This window comes from Rana temporaria, chromosome 5 (genome assembly GCF_905171775.1).
Source record: "Rana temporaria chromosome 5, aRanTem1.1, whole genome shotgun sequence".
Lineage (NCBI taxonomy): Eukaryota > Metazoa > Chordata > Amphibia > Anura > Ranidae > Rana > Rana temporaria.
Window position 1 is genome coordinate 67573124 of NC_053493.1, and position 19748 is coordinate 67592871.

The following is a 19748-nucleotide window of genomic DNA, read 5'->3' on the forward strand; positions in this document are numbered from 1 at the left end:
TTTCAGATATTTTATCCAATAAACCCAGAGGCCATGGCTGCATGAAAAATGTTTACTAAAAGGCTTGCTTTTGTATAATCTATTGATTTAATATCTTTTTGACACACACATAGAATGCCAGTATTACCCAAAAGGCTGTTAATGAAAATCTCTGCTTGTTTGTTTCATATATAATTTAGTAAAAAAAAAAAAAAAAATAGGTTAAAATGTAACACTTGTTAAAGAGCTCCCGGCCAAAGTGGAAAAACTCTTCTCTCTTTCGAGCAGACAACGGGAAGACCTACAGAAGCTATTGTAGGCCTCGTTCACCCCATGGTGCAGAGACGTCAGTTTTTCTGCATGCATTCTGCAAGGGCACAACAAACACATTGGTATTGGTTCTCTATGTGCCCTGTTCACACCACAACATGCAGATTTTTTCTGTGCAGGAATTTGCCACATGTTTGCCGTTTTTACACAGAAAAATTGACATGACATCAACATTGGTGTGAAAAGAGCTCATAACTGATGCGCATTAAAACTGATGTAAACCGAACTGATGAAGTTTTCCCTTCAGATCCCATCAGTTTTCATGCACGTATGGTGTGAACTTACCCTAAAGGGTAAGATCTTCTCTACCTTGGCCTTACTGGAATTAAAAATTAGAACAACCTCCTGAGGTCAAGTGTGTTGCTCAGAAACCAGTTGATTTTCCCTGTTCCAATTCAGAAGAATATAAGGCCACCATGCTTTGCTGCCCACTTAGGACTGGGGATGCCCCGATACATACAGCGCTGGAAAAACAACAAATCGTATTACCTTTATATACCATTTATTAATAAATAAAAGGAAATAAAATACTCACAAACACATATATTATCAAGTCCATCAATATTTTCCAAAATCAAAGACACCCGATATGCTGCACTTGCGCTTTAACATGGGAAGAAACCATCCAGGTCTACTATGGCTGATGCGTTTCAATGAGAATGCCCTCTTTATCAGAGCCAGGAAGTTTATTAACTGTATCCTGACTTATATATCTTACTCAGAGGTTTTTTTCTCAAAAAATAGGTGCAGGAACTCAACCAAGACCCCATTCAAATTTCACAAACAGTAGAAGGGTCTTAAAGGGGCATTAAATACCAGGATTGCATTACATACAGAGTGTAGAGTTCAGGGGGGTTACACACAGAGTGCAGAGCTGTCACTTGTAAACACAGAAACCAGACTTCTGTGTTTACAAGTGATTGTGGTGAGTAGGCACCAAAGGGTCTGAGCCAAAGGTGGTGGAACTGAGTTCCCCCAAGTTCCCCCTGAAAAAAAGCCCTGCTCTTACTAAGAAATATAAGATCTCCAAATGACTGGGCAACCAAGAACACCAACTACCCTTCCCAAAAGGAGGAGAGACCAGACCTCAAAAAGACTGGGAAACCAAGAATATCACTCCTCCTACCACTGTTACTGTGTTTGTGTATAGAAAGGAAAAAGGATCAAGTGGGCAGTTTATTAAAAATGTTAGAGCTCACATTAAGTACATGGCCAAATGTTGGCCAAATGCAAAATCTGTGTCCCAATCCCGCCGATGATAGCAAACCACGATCACTGGAGGTGCTCACAGGGCTGGAGGAGACGTATAGGCAGTCCGCCCCCACGCTGACATCACTTCTGCCCTATACTCACGGGGTCACGGAACTTCTCCTCCAACCCTATGAGTACCTCTAGCGGACGTGATTTGCTGTCATCGGCAGGACCGGGACTAGATATGTACTTAATGTGAGTTATAACATTTTTAATAAACTGCCCACTATGATGACAAATTTTCCTTTCTATACACACACACAAGAGCAGTCGGGGAAATCACATGTGATTCAGACAGTAATCGCACTCCTGTTCAAACCACAAGCGATTCTTTGCAGTGCAATTTTTTTTGTATAGATGCAAATTGCACCACAAAGTATTGGTACTCGGTATCGGCGAGTACTTGACTGAAAGTATTGGTACTCTTACTCGCCAATCGGTGCAACCCTGGTATTTAGGCATAGGTGAGGTCTACAGGGGTCAGATTAGGTAAGCCTAGACAAACCCAGGAAAACTTACTGCACACTTGCCATGTTCCTGGTAGTTTACCAAGCAAGTCTAAATCCACTAAGAATTGTACTTGGTAAATTGTAAAGCCTCATTCCCTGCAGACTACTAATTACCAAGGAGTAGCCATGACTAAGGGCTAACGTCCGAAACACTAGGCTGTATTACAGCTTTGTACATATATTGAATAAAGAAATACTATTTTGGATGTCATCCTGAGTGCCGACCATCCCTTTCCTTTATTCAGACTATTAATTACACAGTTCAAAAACATATACATGAACTATTTACCTGTCAAAAGATTTGTAATTCTGTTCTGCCAGTCTTGTGACTACCAAGATGGCTGCCTCCACACATAGTTCAGGGCAAGGCATATGATGGGCAAAAGATAAGCCGAGAGATCTGGCAATACTGGTGACTTGTCCTTTGCCTTTGTTTTACTTTTCTGGACACGACTTCTATAGTTTAGTTCCTTTTTAACATGTTTGAGTGAACAGAGGTTCTCGGATTTGATAAATAAGAAATCAGTTCTTCTCAATTCCGTAATACACAAGGGAGAGACCAAACTATGATGGTTACTCCGATACACTTTCAGGCTTAAATGCCTTTTTGCATTTGTCTTCCTCTTGCCAATGACCCAAGTAACATTTTGACCCGTTCTGCCTGGAGTCCACTTCATTGCTCAGACAGCGACCTGTGACAGTCCCAGCCACATCCAGCTGTCACTACATTCATGATCAAGCATGTCATCCATATAATTTTATTCCATCTCTGATATAATGCTGTTTAATTTGTATGCCCCCAAAAGCCTGCAAGCAGTAACAAATCAGTGAGTCTCCGCAGCAGCCATTTGGCAGCCTCAAGTGCTTCTGGCAGTCAGTAAACAGCTATTGATGAATTGTCCCTCTCGCATCATTCTATAAAACATTTAGATAAAACAATGTTGAAATAATAAAGACCTGGAGGAAAAATTCTTGTGCTTCGTCTAAACTTTATTTATTTATTACCTCCCCTGCTGACCCTTTCCAGCTTGTTTGCTTTTGTCTGGATTCTGTATGAACATTGTTAGTTTTTCACTTGTTTTAAATGTATTTTTTTAAGCGATACAAGTAAAACTAATAATTACTGGCAGGTATTCATTTGGGAATGGAGGATCTGTCTGGATGGAGACGGAACTGCTGCTGACTTGTTTTTGAGGGTGCCTGGTCCACGGCAGTCACTGTCATCCTTGCTTTTATCTGCTGGCCTGGATTGAAGCCGATTTACAAAAGGAGTTAAGAATCTTCACACAACAAATTGTGTTCATGGCCAGGATACATTTTCAGCTTTCAGTGCTGTCACATTTTGAATGCCAATTACTCATTCAATGGAAAAAACTGAAAACTGCGCTAATAATGGAGGTTGATATTACACTAAAAAACATACACTATAGGCAGCAGCTGGCGTGCGATACACAAATGACATAAACAGAAAAAACAAAGCCGCGCCACAGACACTAACAATATGCAATAATGATCTTAGAGGGTAGATGTATTAAAGTCCATATACATGTATCTTTCAACATGGATCACTCTCAGATATATAACACAAGTATATAGGAAGATATGGCATAAACAGTTGGGTGATCAACATAGGACTCCTATTATTTATGTCTCTGTAAATGAAGTCCTAAGACTCCACATCACCAAGTGACAGGTAAAACAATATAAGTGAGCCCTCCACCGTAATAAGAGGCCGCTTACCAGAGGGCAAGCAAATTGTGCATTCGTCTATAGCCCAGCCGCGGCCTTTGGTTCACAGGAACACAGGGTAGAAAAGGTTAACGACAGACACTCGATGGTAACCAACTCCAGTTCATTCGAATAGGACATAAAAAAGAAGGTGTACCATAGCGTGACTCTGTTTAAAAAATAGCATTTATTAAAACATGAGATATACTCACAAGCATGAAGATAAAAAACAGCATATAAACAAACGAATGCCGGCCGGCATACGAGGAGCCCTCCTCCTTTGCGTGGTGACGTCACTGCATGGCCTCCCAGACGCGTTTCATCATCAACTTCGGCAATGGCGATTTTAGGCCGCTTTTAATCCCTTGTTAACCCCTTTTTTCGGGTTAAAAGCGCCCGGCTACCGCCCGCTCAGGGCCAGGACAGTCTTCAGTGTGATACTGGCCTTAGACCCCTTTCACACTGGGGCAGGGCAGGGCAGGTGTTGGTGGCAAAATGTGGCTAGTTATAGCGTTGCTTTACCGCTGTCATAGTGGCGCTTTTTGCCCACTAGTGGGGTACTTTTAACCCCCGCTAGCAGCCAAGGAAAGGGTTTATTAGCTCTTGTTTTGCGCCACTGCCGAATCGCTTTGCAGGTGTTTTAGCAGCGCTGCCCATTAATTTCAATGTATACAGCGCTCCCCCACCGCCCCAAATATGCTGCTAGCATGGCATTTCTTCCTGTCCTGCAAACGCACCGCCCCAGTGTAAAAGCACTCAGACTTTCACACAGGGCGGCTTGAGAGGCGCTTTTCAGGTGCTATTATTAGTGCTTAAATGCCTGAAAAGCGCCTCAGTGGGAAAGGTTCTTAAAGTCCCATGATCATTGCACTTTTGTTTGTTTCTTCTTCAGAGATAGTCGGGAACAATGTAACTGATAAGGAGTCATCAGTTTACACAATTCTGCTAGCTATTTTTTTGCACTTATTAACAGATAAAAGAAATTGCTTTCAATAGTCAGTTGAACAGCCCAAAAGGGAGCAATTAAGAAAAGTTAATTGTTAGGGTTTTTAAAAATACCCTGTATTTTTTTTTTTTTTTTTTATGTTTTTTTTTTTTTTTTTTAAACGGTCTGGCACTCACTTTTATGTATTCTTGTGTTTTAGGACTTTGCAGATTCCATATACAAGCTGGTAATGCAGAAATTCCAGGAGCTAACTGACAATTTCTCAGTATGCGCACGCCACAAAGCTCTAGCAGCCATCATAATGACCAGAGGTAAGAATTTTTTTTTATATTTATATATATATATATATATATATATATATATATATATATATACGCTATTTGTTGTACTGTGATTTATTGAGGTCAAAAATCAGAATGGATCATGTTATTCCTTGCAGTTTACTAGTTCTTTCAATTTGAAGAAGCATTCATTATCACAGCTCCAAGGCAATTCCTCTAATAGAATAAAAACCCAAAATAGGAAATAGCTGTGTTCACATAGCCGGGTGAAACCTTGTCCCTCCCACATTGGGGTGAGGGATGGAGGGCAGAGCAGAACAGCGTGGAGATCTATTGTGTTCAGAGCAGAAACACCTAAGCTGTGATAATAATGCAGCCTTACCTCTCAATTATAGATGTTGTTATTGACATGAATTTTCTCCCTGCCTAATATCCTTCCTTAGATTATCCGCTTGACGACCGCCGTATAGCAGATTTACTGCTACAGGGCGGCCGCTCTGTGCAGAATCATGTGTATATATATATTTACTGTATATATATATATGTGTTTCTGCACTCCTGGGTAGGGGACACGCAGCTTCTGCTGTGATTAGTTTCAGCACAAACCAATCAGCGGGTGTCGGTCATTTGATGACCATAGGCGTGCGCAAGGGGTGTGCCACCCTAATCCTGGAGCTGGCAACCCGTCAATCATGGGCAGGTGACAGGTAAGTCGCGATCCTTACTTGCCGACCCCAGAACCTGGACAGGATAGGCGGCGGGGGTGGAAATTAGTGGACCGATCTGTATTTTCTTCTGCAGCAGCTGAAAGTAGGCTTCTCCTCCTCTTCCTCTTACCGATATTCAGCTGCCACAGGAGGAAAATACATGGGATTGGTACCAATGTATGCCACCCCTCTTATCCCAGCTCCTCTTCTTTCTGCTGCCCAGGTCCCCCTGTGTACTCCCCTACTCCCTTCCACTTATTGTTTCAGCAGGGAAGAGGCCGGTAAATATGTCACAAAGGCATATGTGTTGGAGCTTTAAGGTGCACACCCTATGTCGATGACCGCCAGCACCCACTGATAGGCGAGGGGGATATGTAAAAAATGCAGAGCTCTGTCCTTTTTTGTTTTCCTGCAAAGGTAATTCAATTCAGCACATTTCTTAGTAAAGGCAGCACATATAGTACACAAAAAGACTGGTTAGGCACACAATTAACCCTTTGAGCGCCCTAGGTGTTTAACCCTTTCAAAGACCAGTGTCAGTAGTACAGTGACAGTGCATATGTTTAGCATTAATCACTGTATTAGTGTCACTGGTTCCCACAAAGTTTCAAAAGTGTCAGCTAGCGTTCGATTGTCCACCACAATATTGCAGTCCTGCTATAATTCGCTAATCACTGCTATTACTAGTATTAACAAAAATTCCAGTAAATACTGTATACTATTACATTTGCTCAAAACAATTAATATATATATAGCTGTCAAAGCTTATCTAAACAAGCTAAAGTTAGAAGCTGATTGACTACCATGCACAGCTACATAGGCGTGCGCATAGGGTGTGCCAGGTGTGCCCAGGCACACCCTAATCACCCTGTGCAGCATAGATTCCCCCTACTCCTCTACCCAGGGCCGATCCTAGGGTCACAGATGCCTGGGTGCAGAAATATTTTTGGCGCCCCCACATGGGCATGGTCATCTTACTAACTCCTCCCCTTTACAAATGTTTCTATGGCTACGACTCAAACACAGAGATGCTCCCCTAAGAAGTCTTCATTAGTGTCCCCCATCAGAGTCCAACCCAGAAGGTGTTCCCCATCAGAGCCCCCCCACAGCAGGTGTCCCCATCAGAACCACCCACATCAGGTGTCCCCATAGATCAGTACTTGTCCAATAGATCCATGTAGCTCGGGCGCGCTGGGAGCAGAAGCATATTACAGGGGACGGGGCATATGTGGAATCTTTGGTTACTTGGAGGATGGCACTCAGAGAGCATTTCTGGGAGTGCATGGGATGATTGGCAGCAGATCCAGCCAACCCAGAGGCCTCTCATCAAACCGCCTATGGGAAAAGAGCCGACACACGCAGAGGGGGCGGGCAGACAGGAGACTGCTCCATGCACACCGAACAGAATTATTTAGTGGAGCCTAGTACCCAAACGTGTTCCAGTACTAGGCTCCGCTGTGGTACCCAGCCCAGATTCTGGGGACAGCGGGAGGTATGCGCTCTTGTCAGTTGCCAGCGGAGAGAACAAGCGGGATGGGGAACCGCAGCACCTGCTACTTGTGCTCCGCCTCTGGACACAGACAAGGAGGAGGGAGGGGAGCACTTTGGAGCTTCGGCGCCCCCACCTCTGTGGCGCCTGGGTGCGGAGCACCCTGTGCACCCTGCCTAGGATCGGCCCTGCCCCTACCCACCCACCCTTTCTCCCGCAAAATTGCTGGCTTCCCTCCTCTCCCGGTGGCTGATGCTGCGGGATGTTTTAGGAAGAATGGGGAAAGGGGACAGTAAATATGTAATTTACTGATTCCTTCCCTTTCTGAATGAACACAGTGGGCGATAGGTAGTGTGCGTTTGAGCGTTGGGGTGCACACCCTAATGCAATAGACTGCTCACACATATGCACAGCTACACCAGATTTTGCACTCTCCATATTTAGTAAATATCCCCCATGGTGACATTTCATTCATGTCTCCATAGCGAAGCATGGAGGGGCCATCCAGTGTGCTGTGGAAAAATGCTGCATGTCCGCATTATTCCGCAGCACATTTTTTTGTGAACAAGTCACATTGAAAAAAATATAAAAAAAATATATAAAAAAAAGTTTGTTTTTTTTCCTTTTGGATAGAATTTGGAATAGTTAGTACCTCGGTCAGACATTCTATATCAGAGTCGTCCAACGGGGTGACAGCTCTGCTCCAGCTGGTACTTTTCTATGCCTGCTCTCCAGTATCTGGCTGTGCTCATTGCAGCGTTGTGTATACCTAATTTCATAGAAACATCATTACAAGGCCAATTCAGCCTTCAGCTGCAAAATAAACATGGCCCCCAGATGTGAACATTTAGCTGTAAAAGGAGAAATATATATATATATATATATATATATATATATATATATATATATATATATATATATATATATATACAGTATATATATATATATATATATATATATATATGAATATATACTATACCCGCCCACCCCCGCCCCCAAGAAAATCAAAACAGACCGTTTGTTTTTTAAAAAACAAGATTTTTTACTTTCTGCTATAAAACATATCCGATAATTTTTAAAAAAAATAAAATGTATTCATCAATTTAGACCAATTTGTATTCTGCTACATATTTTTGATAAAAAAATCCCAATAAACGTATACTAATTGATTTGCACAAAAGTTATAGCATCTACAAATGATGGGATATTTTTCTTTATTTATTTATTACTAGTAATGGCGGCTTATAGCAGGACTGCTAGTTATTATTTTTTTACGCAGCTCTTTACAATATAAAGGGTTTATAAAGTCGTATATAAAATGCACTATTTATCTTTCAAAAAGTGTTTCACAGTGCTAAAAAGCCAATATAAAAGAATAGTGGTGGTTAAAAAAAAAGCACTTGTTTTTTTTTTTTTTTTTTTTTTATAGAATTCTCCTTTTGGGGGGTATGGCAGAGGGTGTGTTCTATGCCTACATACTTTTGCTAATAAATGTCCCCTTATTGCCATCTTAAAAAGTTAGGAGGTATGCAAATCGGCCGCTTCTGACACTTTTTTGGGGACCAGTGACACTAATACAGTGATCAGTGCTAAAAATTGCACTGTGACTGTACTAATGACACTCACAGGGAAAGGGGTTAACATCTAGGGCAATCAAAGGGTTAAATGTGTGCCTGGGGAGTGCATGCTAACTGTGGGGGAGGTGCTTTTACTACTTGAAGGCATGGATCGGTGTTCCTGTTTCACAGGAACACAGGATCCATGTCTTCTGTACTCACAGAATCACAGTCTGCCCTGTTTATATAGACAGACTAACATTCTGTCAGAGTAACGAATGATCGGCGGGTTCCAGTGGACATCGAGTCCACAGGACCTGCTGTTAAGGTCCCGCGCATGCTCGGTCCCAAAACCCAAAACCCAGAAGTGCAGAATCATATATATATATATATATATATATATATATATATATATATATATATATATAGTATATATATATGTGATTCTGCACAGAGCGGCCACCCTGTAGCAGTAAATCTGCTAATGGGGCTGTCGTAAAGAGGTTAAGCTAAAAGATACTATAAATTGTAAAGCTATGCATTCTTTTTGCTTTTTTTGCACAGTTTTGTAGCATGTTTTTGGAGAGGCACCATTCATTTCAGAGGGTCTCCCTACACTCCAAAAAATGCACCAAAGAAATTTGTGTGCCAAATTTTGGCACTTAACCAAACGCTTTTTGTGGCAAAGGTTTTTTTTTTCCTGTGGAAAATGTGTAAAAAAAGAAGCATTGTTGACTTTCGTGTTTGGGGTCCTATTAAGAAATAATGGCACCGCATGTGCATCACACATCACAAGTTTTTCTCTTATTTGTGGAAACAAGGGTGGAAATGCATGTTTCTGTGTGCCTTTCTGCTATGCCCAGATGTGAATGAAGCCTAATGCCGCATACACACGATTGGTTCATCTGATGAAAACAGTCTGATGGACCGTTTTTATCAGACGAACCGATCGTGTGTGGGTCCCATCGGTTTTTTATCCATTGGTGAAAAAATTAGGAACTTGTTTTAAAATTATCTGATGGTTAAAAAAAACGATAGAAAAAAAACGATCGTCTGTGGGCACATCCATCGGTTAAAAATCCATGCATGCTCAGAATCAAGTCGAAGCATGCTTTTGAAGCATTTTTCTCAGCACGTCGTTGGGGTTTACGTCACCACGTTCTGACACGATCGTTTTTTAACTGATGGTGTGTAGGTACGATTGATGAAAGTGAGCTTCATTGTATATCTGATGGAAAAATCCATCAGTCTGTTTCATCGGATGAACCGATTGTGTGTACAGGGCATTATACTACTAAGCAAGGACTGTAAGCAATGGTCTTTCTAACTGCATGAAACAAGCCTTTTCATTTTGGGAAGATTCATGTAGAAAACATAGATAGATAGATAGATAGATAGATAGATAGATAGATAGATAGATAGATAGATAGATAGATAGATAGATAGATAGATAGATAGATAGATAGATAGATAGATAGGTAATTATATATGTATCCCTCTATTTATTAATGTCAATTTTCCAAATACAGCAAGAAATTGGTGTGTGTTCTATTTTATTTTATTGTATTTTATCGTTTCTTTTGCTTGAGGTTTCTAAGTATGATTTAGCACTTCCATCAGAATACCCTGACAATATCAGAATTGAATTTCACAGGGCAGGAGAAAATAATAAATGCCATCCATTTCCACTTAATGTTGATTTACAATGTTTCTCTCCTTAACAGCCATGAAATACTTCTCTGAAGCGCTAGTAGTGTCGGTAATACAATATACTGTAATAAATGTTTTTTAGGGGTTGAAGTTGCAGTAATGCATATTGATTATGGGGGTGATTTGTGATTTATAGGTAACTGTGTGGATTTATGAGGTCAGTAATATGATTGGATGAGAGGGATATTAGGTGTCCGGTGTATTTTGTACACCTGCATCCTGAGCTGCTGTGGATCTCATTGTATTTAGGAGATGCGCCTGCAATTGTTCTGTGTAAGTTCACATAGGAGGAATACTTGCAGCAGTGTGATTTCTATCTCAATATCTCAATGTATATGTAACATACTATATAAAGTGGCTCTAATAATCATTAGATTATTTATTTTTTTGTCTTTATATATATATAGTGCATTCACAAGTGAAATCATTATTTGAATAGCTTTAGGGAAGATAGTAGCTGGTTACCTCTGCCTTATAGCAATTTAGGGTTTCTTTTCTTTGTGTAGCTTAAAATGTATGTGAACTCTAACAATACATTTCTTTTATTTGCTCCCTTGTGGTCTATTAAATGTACCATTAAGTGTTTTTATTATATCTGTTTGACAAGTGTAAAAAAAATAGCTGTTTGTCCATCCAGGAATCTTGTGAGCTGATAGCTCCCTATGTACTCTCTCGTAGAGCCACTGTGTATTTCTGCCTGTCTGTGATTTTGACAGACTGCTGACAACAAGTTGTAAGCATCACTTGCCCCTCCTGTGCACCTAAAAATGTCCAGATTTTTCTTTTATGTACAGCACCCCCTTAGGAGCCGCAAGTAGAAGGGGATTCCCCCACCCTGCACAGCCAGGCACACCGAATTCTCACAATCACTCAAAAACCAACCAAAAGCTCACATCAAACTTTTCTTGTCTGAAATTCTGATTGTGTGTACGCAGCATAAATCTAGAATAATTAACTGATAAATTCCTTCACAATTTACTGATGACCAATAAAACATTTTAGTTAAATCACTGACCATGTGGATAAAGATTTTGCTTGTATTGGTCCTGTTTTGGATCATGGATATCAGTAGATTTTCCAAAACAGTCTTCTGTTTTGTTTTTTACCTTGGCACTGTCACGTATGTATGCGCTTTGCTGCATTATATGAAGTGAGATGGTTTAATTTATTTTTATGTATTTTTTATTACCGGTGGGCAAACACATTTAACCTTTCTAATGAATTTTAAAGAAAAAAAGAAGGGTAGGTAGCGCTAAACAAACCCACACTACTAAATAAAGTGTATATATGAATATAAGTTAAACACAACATGAGTCAGTGAAAACTAAGTGTAAATATATATATATAAGGTTAATACCCCTCTCAAGAGATAATAACAGATACCACGCAAAATAATAATAAAAAATTCATTAAATTAGTGTCCAAAACATGATACTATTGTATTGTCCAATTCATATGGTGACAACCAAAAATATTCAAGCGAAAAGAAGAATCCACCACCGATTTTTCGTGAGTAGAATGGACGTAACTGTTCCTCACAGTCGCACCAAAAAGTGGTTACCAGAAGTGTTGGACCCCCTGTTAGATGAGGTCATACAGGCATCAATATCCACCCTGACGGGTAATAAGAGATCCCAGCAGTAGTACGTAGCTCCTCTCCCAACGTATCCTTCCTTGGCTCCGGGCTCTGAGTGTCCCATCCAGATAGGAACGCTCAGGCAGATGGTTCACCTTGTGCCAAACAGTCAGCTCCTAGGTTCAGCGCCACAAAGGGACCGCCGAAAAAAGGAATGGGAGGCTCACAATAGTGAAGTACCGTACTAGTATTTTAATATAAAAAAATGCAATACATAGATAAAAAACACTGTTTAAAATTGCCGGCAGAAAATAAATAAAATTAAATGTACACCCGTGCTTCCGGGGTCACGTTAACGCGGTGACGTTAGTGCGTGGCTCTGCCCTGACATGTTTCGTCATAAATTACGTTCTCAAAGGGCACGGGCGACACACTGAACGTTCACCTCTCTTATGCGCACGGGAGAGCAACCAAGCCTCTCTCTCGTAACGCCGTAACCAATGGGTTTAGGCTGCATTACTTTCACTGATATGCAACCAAGCCTCTCTGATCATTCACAGTATTCTGTTTATCCCTTAGTAACAGACTCCTATCGATTTTTTCTATTTCCTGTGCTTGTCGGTGCAAGTCCACAGCAGAATACCCTTTATCCAGGAATCTAGATGTCAGGACCTTCGCCTGTCCGTCATAGTCCTCCAACTTACTACAGTTCCGCCTTAAGCGCATATATTGGCTTTTAGGAACTGAATCAAGCCAAGCATGATTATGGCAGCCGTCCCGGGGGATAAAGGCATTCCTGTCTGTGGATTTGAAGTTTGTGGAGGTCACAAACCGACCTTCCTCCACCCTTTTCCGCAAATCCAGGAAATTGATGCTATTCCGATCTACCTCATATTTGAATTTAATCCCCCTATTGTTGATATTCAAAAATTCCATATAGGCATCCAAAGATTCCGTGGATCCCCTCCATAGGAGGAGGACGTCGTCGATGTACCTAACCCACAAGACCAATTCAGGTCTGCGGTTGGCATAAACGACGTCCTCCTCCCATTTCCCCATAAAGAGGTTAGCCAGACTGGGGGCAAATTTTGCCCCCATGGCTACACCCCTATTTTGCAAAAAGAAATTGCAGCTGAACCAAAAAAAAATTGTGCGTAGTGGCAAACTGAAGAAGGTCCATAATAAACTTCTGTTGCACAGAGGAAAGGTTAGAATCCCTTTCCAAAAAATATTGGACAGAAGAGATTACCCATTGGTGGGGTATGATGGTATATAGCGACGTCACGTCCGCGGTGACTAGCCACAAACCATCTTCATATATTACCTCACTCAATATGTTGATATCGTGTTTGCTGTCTCTGATAAAGGCCAGTAACGCCCTGACCAGGGGTTAAAGGTATTCATCAATGTACTTACCTGCCCTAGAAGATACAAAATCTATTCCACTGATTATCGGTCGACCAGGCGGGTGGACCGGATCTTTATATATCTTGGGCAGGTAGTAAATTATTGGAATCCGTCAGGATGCTGGAACAAGAAAAGCTTTCTCTTTCTTATTTAACACACCTGAGGTGTAACCCTGTTCAACAAGTTTAATCAGCACTTTCCTATAAGCTGAACGAGGGTCTCTTGGGAGAGGGGAATAGGTATCTCTATCTCCCACTAGAAGGTCCAATTCTTTGAGGTAATCGGATTTATTTAGTATCACTATTCCGCCCCCTTATCGGCAGGGCGGATAATGATACCTTTTTCTTCACAAAGCTGGTCCAATCCCAACTGTAAAGATCTATTGAGTTTGGTAGTCTTAATATTGATTTTCTCCAAATCCCTCAGTAATATATCTCTGAATACCCTCACGTTTGGAGTTAAACCGCCCGGAGGGTTAAACAGAGAAGCATTTGATAAGTTTGAATGCTGTACTTCGGTATCAATATTCCTAGACTCCTTAAAATCTTTTTACACTCAACTTCCTTGTGTACTTATGTATGTCCATATGTACATGAAATTTATTAAGAGGTTGGGGAGGGGCAAACTTCAATCCTTTATCCAGAAGATAAACTTCCTCAGGAGTCAGTGTTATAGTACTGAGATTGAAGATCCCCTGCCCAGCTATACTCTTTTCCTTTTTGGTTTTTGATTTCCGCCCCCCTCTGACTCCTCTCTTCTTTCTAAAGGCCTTTGCTGATTTTGATTGGCCCTGGGAAAATACCACTGTTGGTTATATCCTCCCTTCCTCCATTGTTCCTGTTGAAAAGGAAGCAAGAGATGTGCTGTATGTACGTTAAATGCGATCAGTGAGTGTAAAACCTTGTGTTTCACATCTAACAGCACTTCTCAGACATTTAAGATTAGATCTTTCATTACCTGTTCGACCACCCATGTGGTGTACCTTTTGATCTGCCCATGCGGATTACAGTATATTGGTCGCACGATACGATCTTTTCAGACAAGGGTCAATGAACACATAGGGAATATAAGAAGGGGTTTTAAAAAACATTCAGTATCCCGTCACTATAGAGAGGTGCATGATAGAGATCCTAGTGGCACCTCTTTTATAGCTATTGATACGTTGAACCTTTATTGGAGAGGGGGGTCTAAAAGGAGAGCCATTTCGAAACTCGAAATTAGCTGGATATATCGTGTTAAATGTCTTCAGCTTCTGGGCTTGCATGTAGATATAGAGGTAAATGTATTTATAGTCAATTCCTGATGTTATTCTATCTTTATATTGAAGAGGGTGGGGTCCCCTGCTTGTGTACTAACCTATTAGTAATGTACATGCATAGCGATAGGCAGGTGGATCTAGCTTAGTATGTTTATATGTTTATATACTAACTTTTCTGTACTTAATTTTTATGTATGGTTTTAATGTTATATTGCTTTATTTATGTTGACCAGAGATAGGGTAAGGACGACACCGACGGAGCAGGCTCAAGGCAGCTTGAGACAGGATATTCTTATCTGTGTCACCGTGATAGGCTCACGATATGCAGCTTCCGGTGTCTTCGTCCTACTCCCCTTTCTCTGGCAATTAGAACGTAATGCAAGTTAGTTCTAATGCTTTCATGCTATGGGAGAGAGGCTTGGTTGCATATCAGTGAAAGTAATGCGGCCTAATCCCATTGGTTACGGCGTTACGAGAGAGAGAGGCTTGGTTGCTCTCCCGTGCACAAAAGAGAGGTGAACATTCACTGCGTCGCCTGTGCCCTTTGAGAATGTAATTTATGACGAAACATGTCAGGGCGGAGCCACGCACTAACGTCACCGCGTTAACGTGACCCCAGAAGCATGGGTGTACGTGTTATTTTATTTATTTTCTGCCCGGCAATTTTAAACAGTGTTTTTTATCTATGTATTGCGTTTTTTTTATATTAAAATACAAGTACGGTACTTCACTATTGTGAGCCTCCCATTCCTTTTTTCGGCAGTCCTTTTGAGGCGCTGAACCTAGGAGCTGACTGTTTGGCACAAGGTGAACCATCTGCCTGAGTGTTCCTATCTGGATGGGACACTCAGAGCCCGGAGCCAAGGAAGGATTCGTTGGGAGAGGAGCTACGTACTACCGCTAGGATCTCTTATTACCCGTCAGGGTGGATATTGATGCCTGTATGACCTCATCTAACAGGGGGTCCAACACTTCTGGCAAGGGTGTTTACTTACCACTTTTTGGTGCGACTGTGAGGAACAGTTAAGTCCATTCTACTCACAAAAAATTGGTGGTGGATTCATCTTTTCGCTTGAACATTTTTGGTTGTCACCATATGAATTGGACAATACAATAGTATCACGTTTTGGACACTAATTGAAATAATTTTGTATTATTATTTTGCATGGTATCTGTTATTATCTCTTGAGAGGGGTATTAACCTTATATATATATATTTACACTTAGTTTGCACTGACTCATGTTGTGTTTAACTTATATTCATATCTACACTTTATTTAGTAGTGTGGGTTTGTTTAGCGCTACCTACCCTTCTTTTTTTCTTGATTTTGTTTACATGAGTATCACATGTTTTTTAGGTGTGCAGCTTTTTGTTTAAAATTAAATTTTTATTTATCAAGTTTTTTTCTTAGCGCAGTATATTTCCTTGTTTTATTTAATACATTTTAAAGCATAAATGTTTGCATTCATTTCTAAGTGCATTAAAGCCCTGGATTTGGATTACAAAATAGTTTGGTTGTATTTTCATAAACCTATTATTGGTTGACAAGTGACTGGCTTTCAGCTCTTGAATGGCATATTTGACTGTTTAATCATTTTGCTTGACATTTAGCGAGCAAGAGCAATTATAATGCATGGCCACGTATAAGTGGACCTGTCAGCCCTCTGTAAATTGCAACTGCAAACACAAAACATTAAGCAAACACTGTATTAGATGCTGTTTTTTTCCCCTAATACACTTTATTACCAAAAGTTTTGGGACACCTGCGTTTACACGCACATTAACTTTTTGGGCATCCCAGTCTTAGTCCGTAGGGTTCAATATTGAGTTGGCCCACCCTTTGCAGCTATAACAGCTTTAATTTTTCTGGGAAGGCTGTCCACAAGGTTTAGGAGTGTGTCTATGGGAATGTTTGACCATTCTTCTAGAAATGCATTTGTGAGGTCAGGCACCGATGTTGGACCAGAATACCTCCACCCTAATTCATCCCAATATGTGTTATGTTGGGTTGAGGTCAGGAGGTGGAGGCCAGTCATGTTCCTCCACGACAAACTCGCTCATCCATATCTTCATGGACCTTCCCAGAAGAGTTGAAGCTGTTATTGATGCAAAGGGTGGGCCAACTCAATATTGAACCCTACGGACTAAGACTGGGATGCCATTAAACTTAATGTGCATGTAAAGGCAGACGTCCCAATACTGTTGGTAATATAGCGTACATGTCTATTGTTTAGGAGCCCAGCACAGCAGGATATGAACTAGCACATGGGTGATAGAATAAATATGTCCTGAAATAAACAAAGAAGCCACTATTGCTGACTTTTTATTCTGCAAATGACAGTTGCCTGGCTGTCACATTGACATATAATATTTTGAGTCTCCCATGCATGCAGATAAGGGTCTCTGACTTTTTCTGACTTTCCTGATATGCATACTTATTTTGCTTCAGTGACTCAGAAAGCAATGATTTGGCACCATTGTCTGCAGCAATCTCCTCTAAATCCAGGGTAGCTTAATGATTATGCCTTGTAGAGGCCAGGAGTTCCTTTATGCCCTGGGCTTACAACTAGAGGTTAAAGCAGAACTTCACTGTAACGGAATGACCCAGGACAAACAGAGACTTTGGAAGGATGAGGGGTACTCCTGTGCCAGCGTCATTAATAACTCTTATGTCTAGGGTCACCTTATGTCCGATAGGGCCATAGGGTGACTGAGAAATTATATCCTAAATTACAGGACAGGGGACATTACTGATAGCTCATATTGTGTTGGTTTATTCTATGACTCATCTCTCTTTGTAGACTGTTGACATGCTAATTGAGTCTGGTCCAGGATCTCTAATTATGTATGCTAAATACTGTTTTGTGTGTGGAATGGAACTTGTCAAGCTGTATGCGGAGACAGAACGTCTGTCTAAAGATGTGGATTGAGGGGAATGCATTGTGTGATGGTGTTTTGTTTACATTCTGTTAATGAAGGAATGTGACTTCTCAGGTGGAGTGATTAGATCATGATAATTATAGCCCGGCACCGAGATGTCTGGAATGTTTAGCAATTAGCCACCTGAAGGTGTATTGAAGCCCCCCCAGGGTGTGAGGTGTGGGTGGAGCGTTTGATTGTTCCTTTCATGCTTAAACTGTATATAACCTTGAGAGTGAACCATTAAAGTTGTCTTGCATTTGAAACCAGAACAGAGCTGTGTGTCTCGTGTCTGGGGGGAATTTTTATGGGTCGTGTTCATTTGCCTGATTGTGGAGTGTCGATAAGCTGTCGTGGGTTGATGGAAGGTCGTAAATGGTGGTGACCGTTACATTCACTCTCTCAGTCATTGACTATTTTTAATCCTTATCAGCGGTGGTCGGTCCATAAGGGGCACCCCCCCCCCCCATCTCCATGCACTGCGCTTTTATGTTATATCTGAATAAGATGGAGTTGGGCGTTAAATTGATTGTAATTGTTCAGGTTTTTTTTTATGACAAACATGTTATATTTATTTACTCTGTGAAATTGTTTTGCACAGAGTGGCCCTGAACCTCCACCTCTGGGGTTCCCCCGCCAACGCTCTTGGCTCCTCCCTTCCGAGTGTCCCCATAGCAAGCTGCTTGCTAAAAGGGTACTCACGTGGGCTCAATATCAAGCCAGCTGTGTGTGCCTATTGACTGCCCCCCACTCCCTCTTCTAAGGAATTGATTGACAGCAGCAGGAGCCAATGGTTCTTGCTGCTGCTTCTGAGTCCTGTGAGGAGAAAGAGAAAGCAAGGCTGATGCTCTCCGGCATAGAGCCAGATTGAGATCGGACTCAGGTAATAATTTTTTAATAATTCATCCAGCTAAAAATACCTTTGAGATACGTTATGCCAGCAGAAAGATCCGCTGATCTTTCTGAATCTGGCCCCTTGTCTTTGCCTACAATATTCACTATATTGTCAAAAGTATTGGTACACATGCCTTTACAGGCACATGAACATTAATGGCATCCCAGTCTTAATGTAGGGTGCAATATTGAGTCGGCCCACCCTTTTTCAGCTAAAACAGCTTCAACTCTTCTGGAAAGGCTGTCCACAAGGTTTAGGAATGTGTTTATGGGAAGGCTTGAACATTCTTGTACGAGAAAGGCCTGGCTTGCAGTCTCCGCTCTTTTTTATTCCAAAGGTGTTCTATCGGGTTGAGGTCAGGACTCGGTGCAGGCCAGTCAAGTTTCTCCACCCCAAACTTGATCATTCATGTCTTTGTGGACCGTCACTCCTACTACCAGGTGTACTAGTACTCATGGCAGAGAGCCTGTCCCACTCACAGTCCACTTCAGACCGTAATTCAAGTCAGGGTGACCACAACTGGTAGTTGTGGGTGTTGAACTAACTCACCCACATTTTTATCCCCGTGATTAACCTCTAGCAGTAGCTGACTACACCTTCATGATTGTGGGGTGTTTGACTCCCATGCCCCATCTTACAAGGCTCCTGTTCTACTGGCATTTATATGTGCACTAACTCCACCCATTACATCTCTACAGGAAAGCTTTGTCTAAAAGGGGACCTAACACCCAATTATATAATTACCTATTGCCACACTATTTAGGACAGAGCCATCTAGTGGAAAACTAGCAAACTGCACCTGGTCAATCCAACATAGAAGAAGTGGGAGGGGAAATGCAGTTAATAGTGTGTCAATACATTTTAAATATATTTACAGTCCCACAAGTAACATCGAACAAGCATTAGGTCTACAGGATTATTTTTTGTGTCAACAGGCTTTTATTTCCAGTCATTGAAATCGGAATGATCTCACAGGTGTCTCAAACTAATGCCATCAACACAAGCACAAAGCCCATTGACACAAGCCTTTAGGATGGCAGCAATGATCACACTAGAGGCACTGAGTAGAAGACGGGGGGCATGTACTTTGGGTGCTAAGGTTAAGCAAAGACCCTGCCCTTATTATTTCTTTATGTGTAAGATAAAGATTTTTTTTATATACAATAAACAAAAAAAAGACTTAAAACATCAGTTTAAAAGCTTATC

General features: G+C 41.2%; 1 protein-coding gene across 1 annotated transcript in view; it reads left to right on the forward strand.

The window, feature by feature from the left end:
* ADARB2 (adenosine deaminase RNA specific B2 (inactive)) overlaps window positions 1–19748 on the forward strand; it is a 411353-nt gene that overhangs the window by 271463 nt on the left and 120142 nt on the right. The window contains exon 4 of the mRNA XM_040352667.1: window positions 4943–5054. Within this exon, the coding sequence (XP_040208601.1) occupies window positions 4943–5054 (112 nt within the window). The remainder of the gene's footprint in view (window positions 1–4942; window positions 5055–19748) is intronic.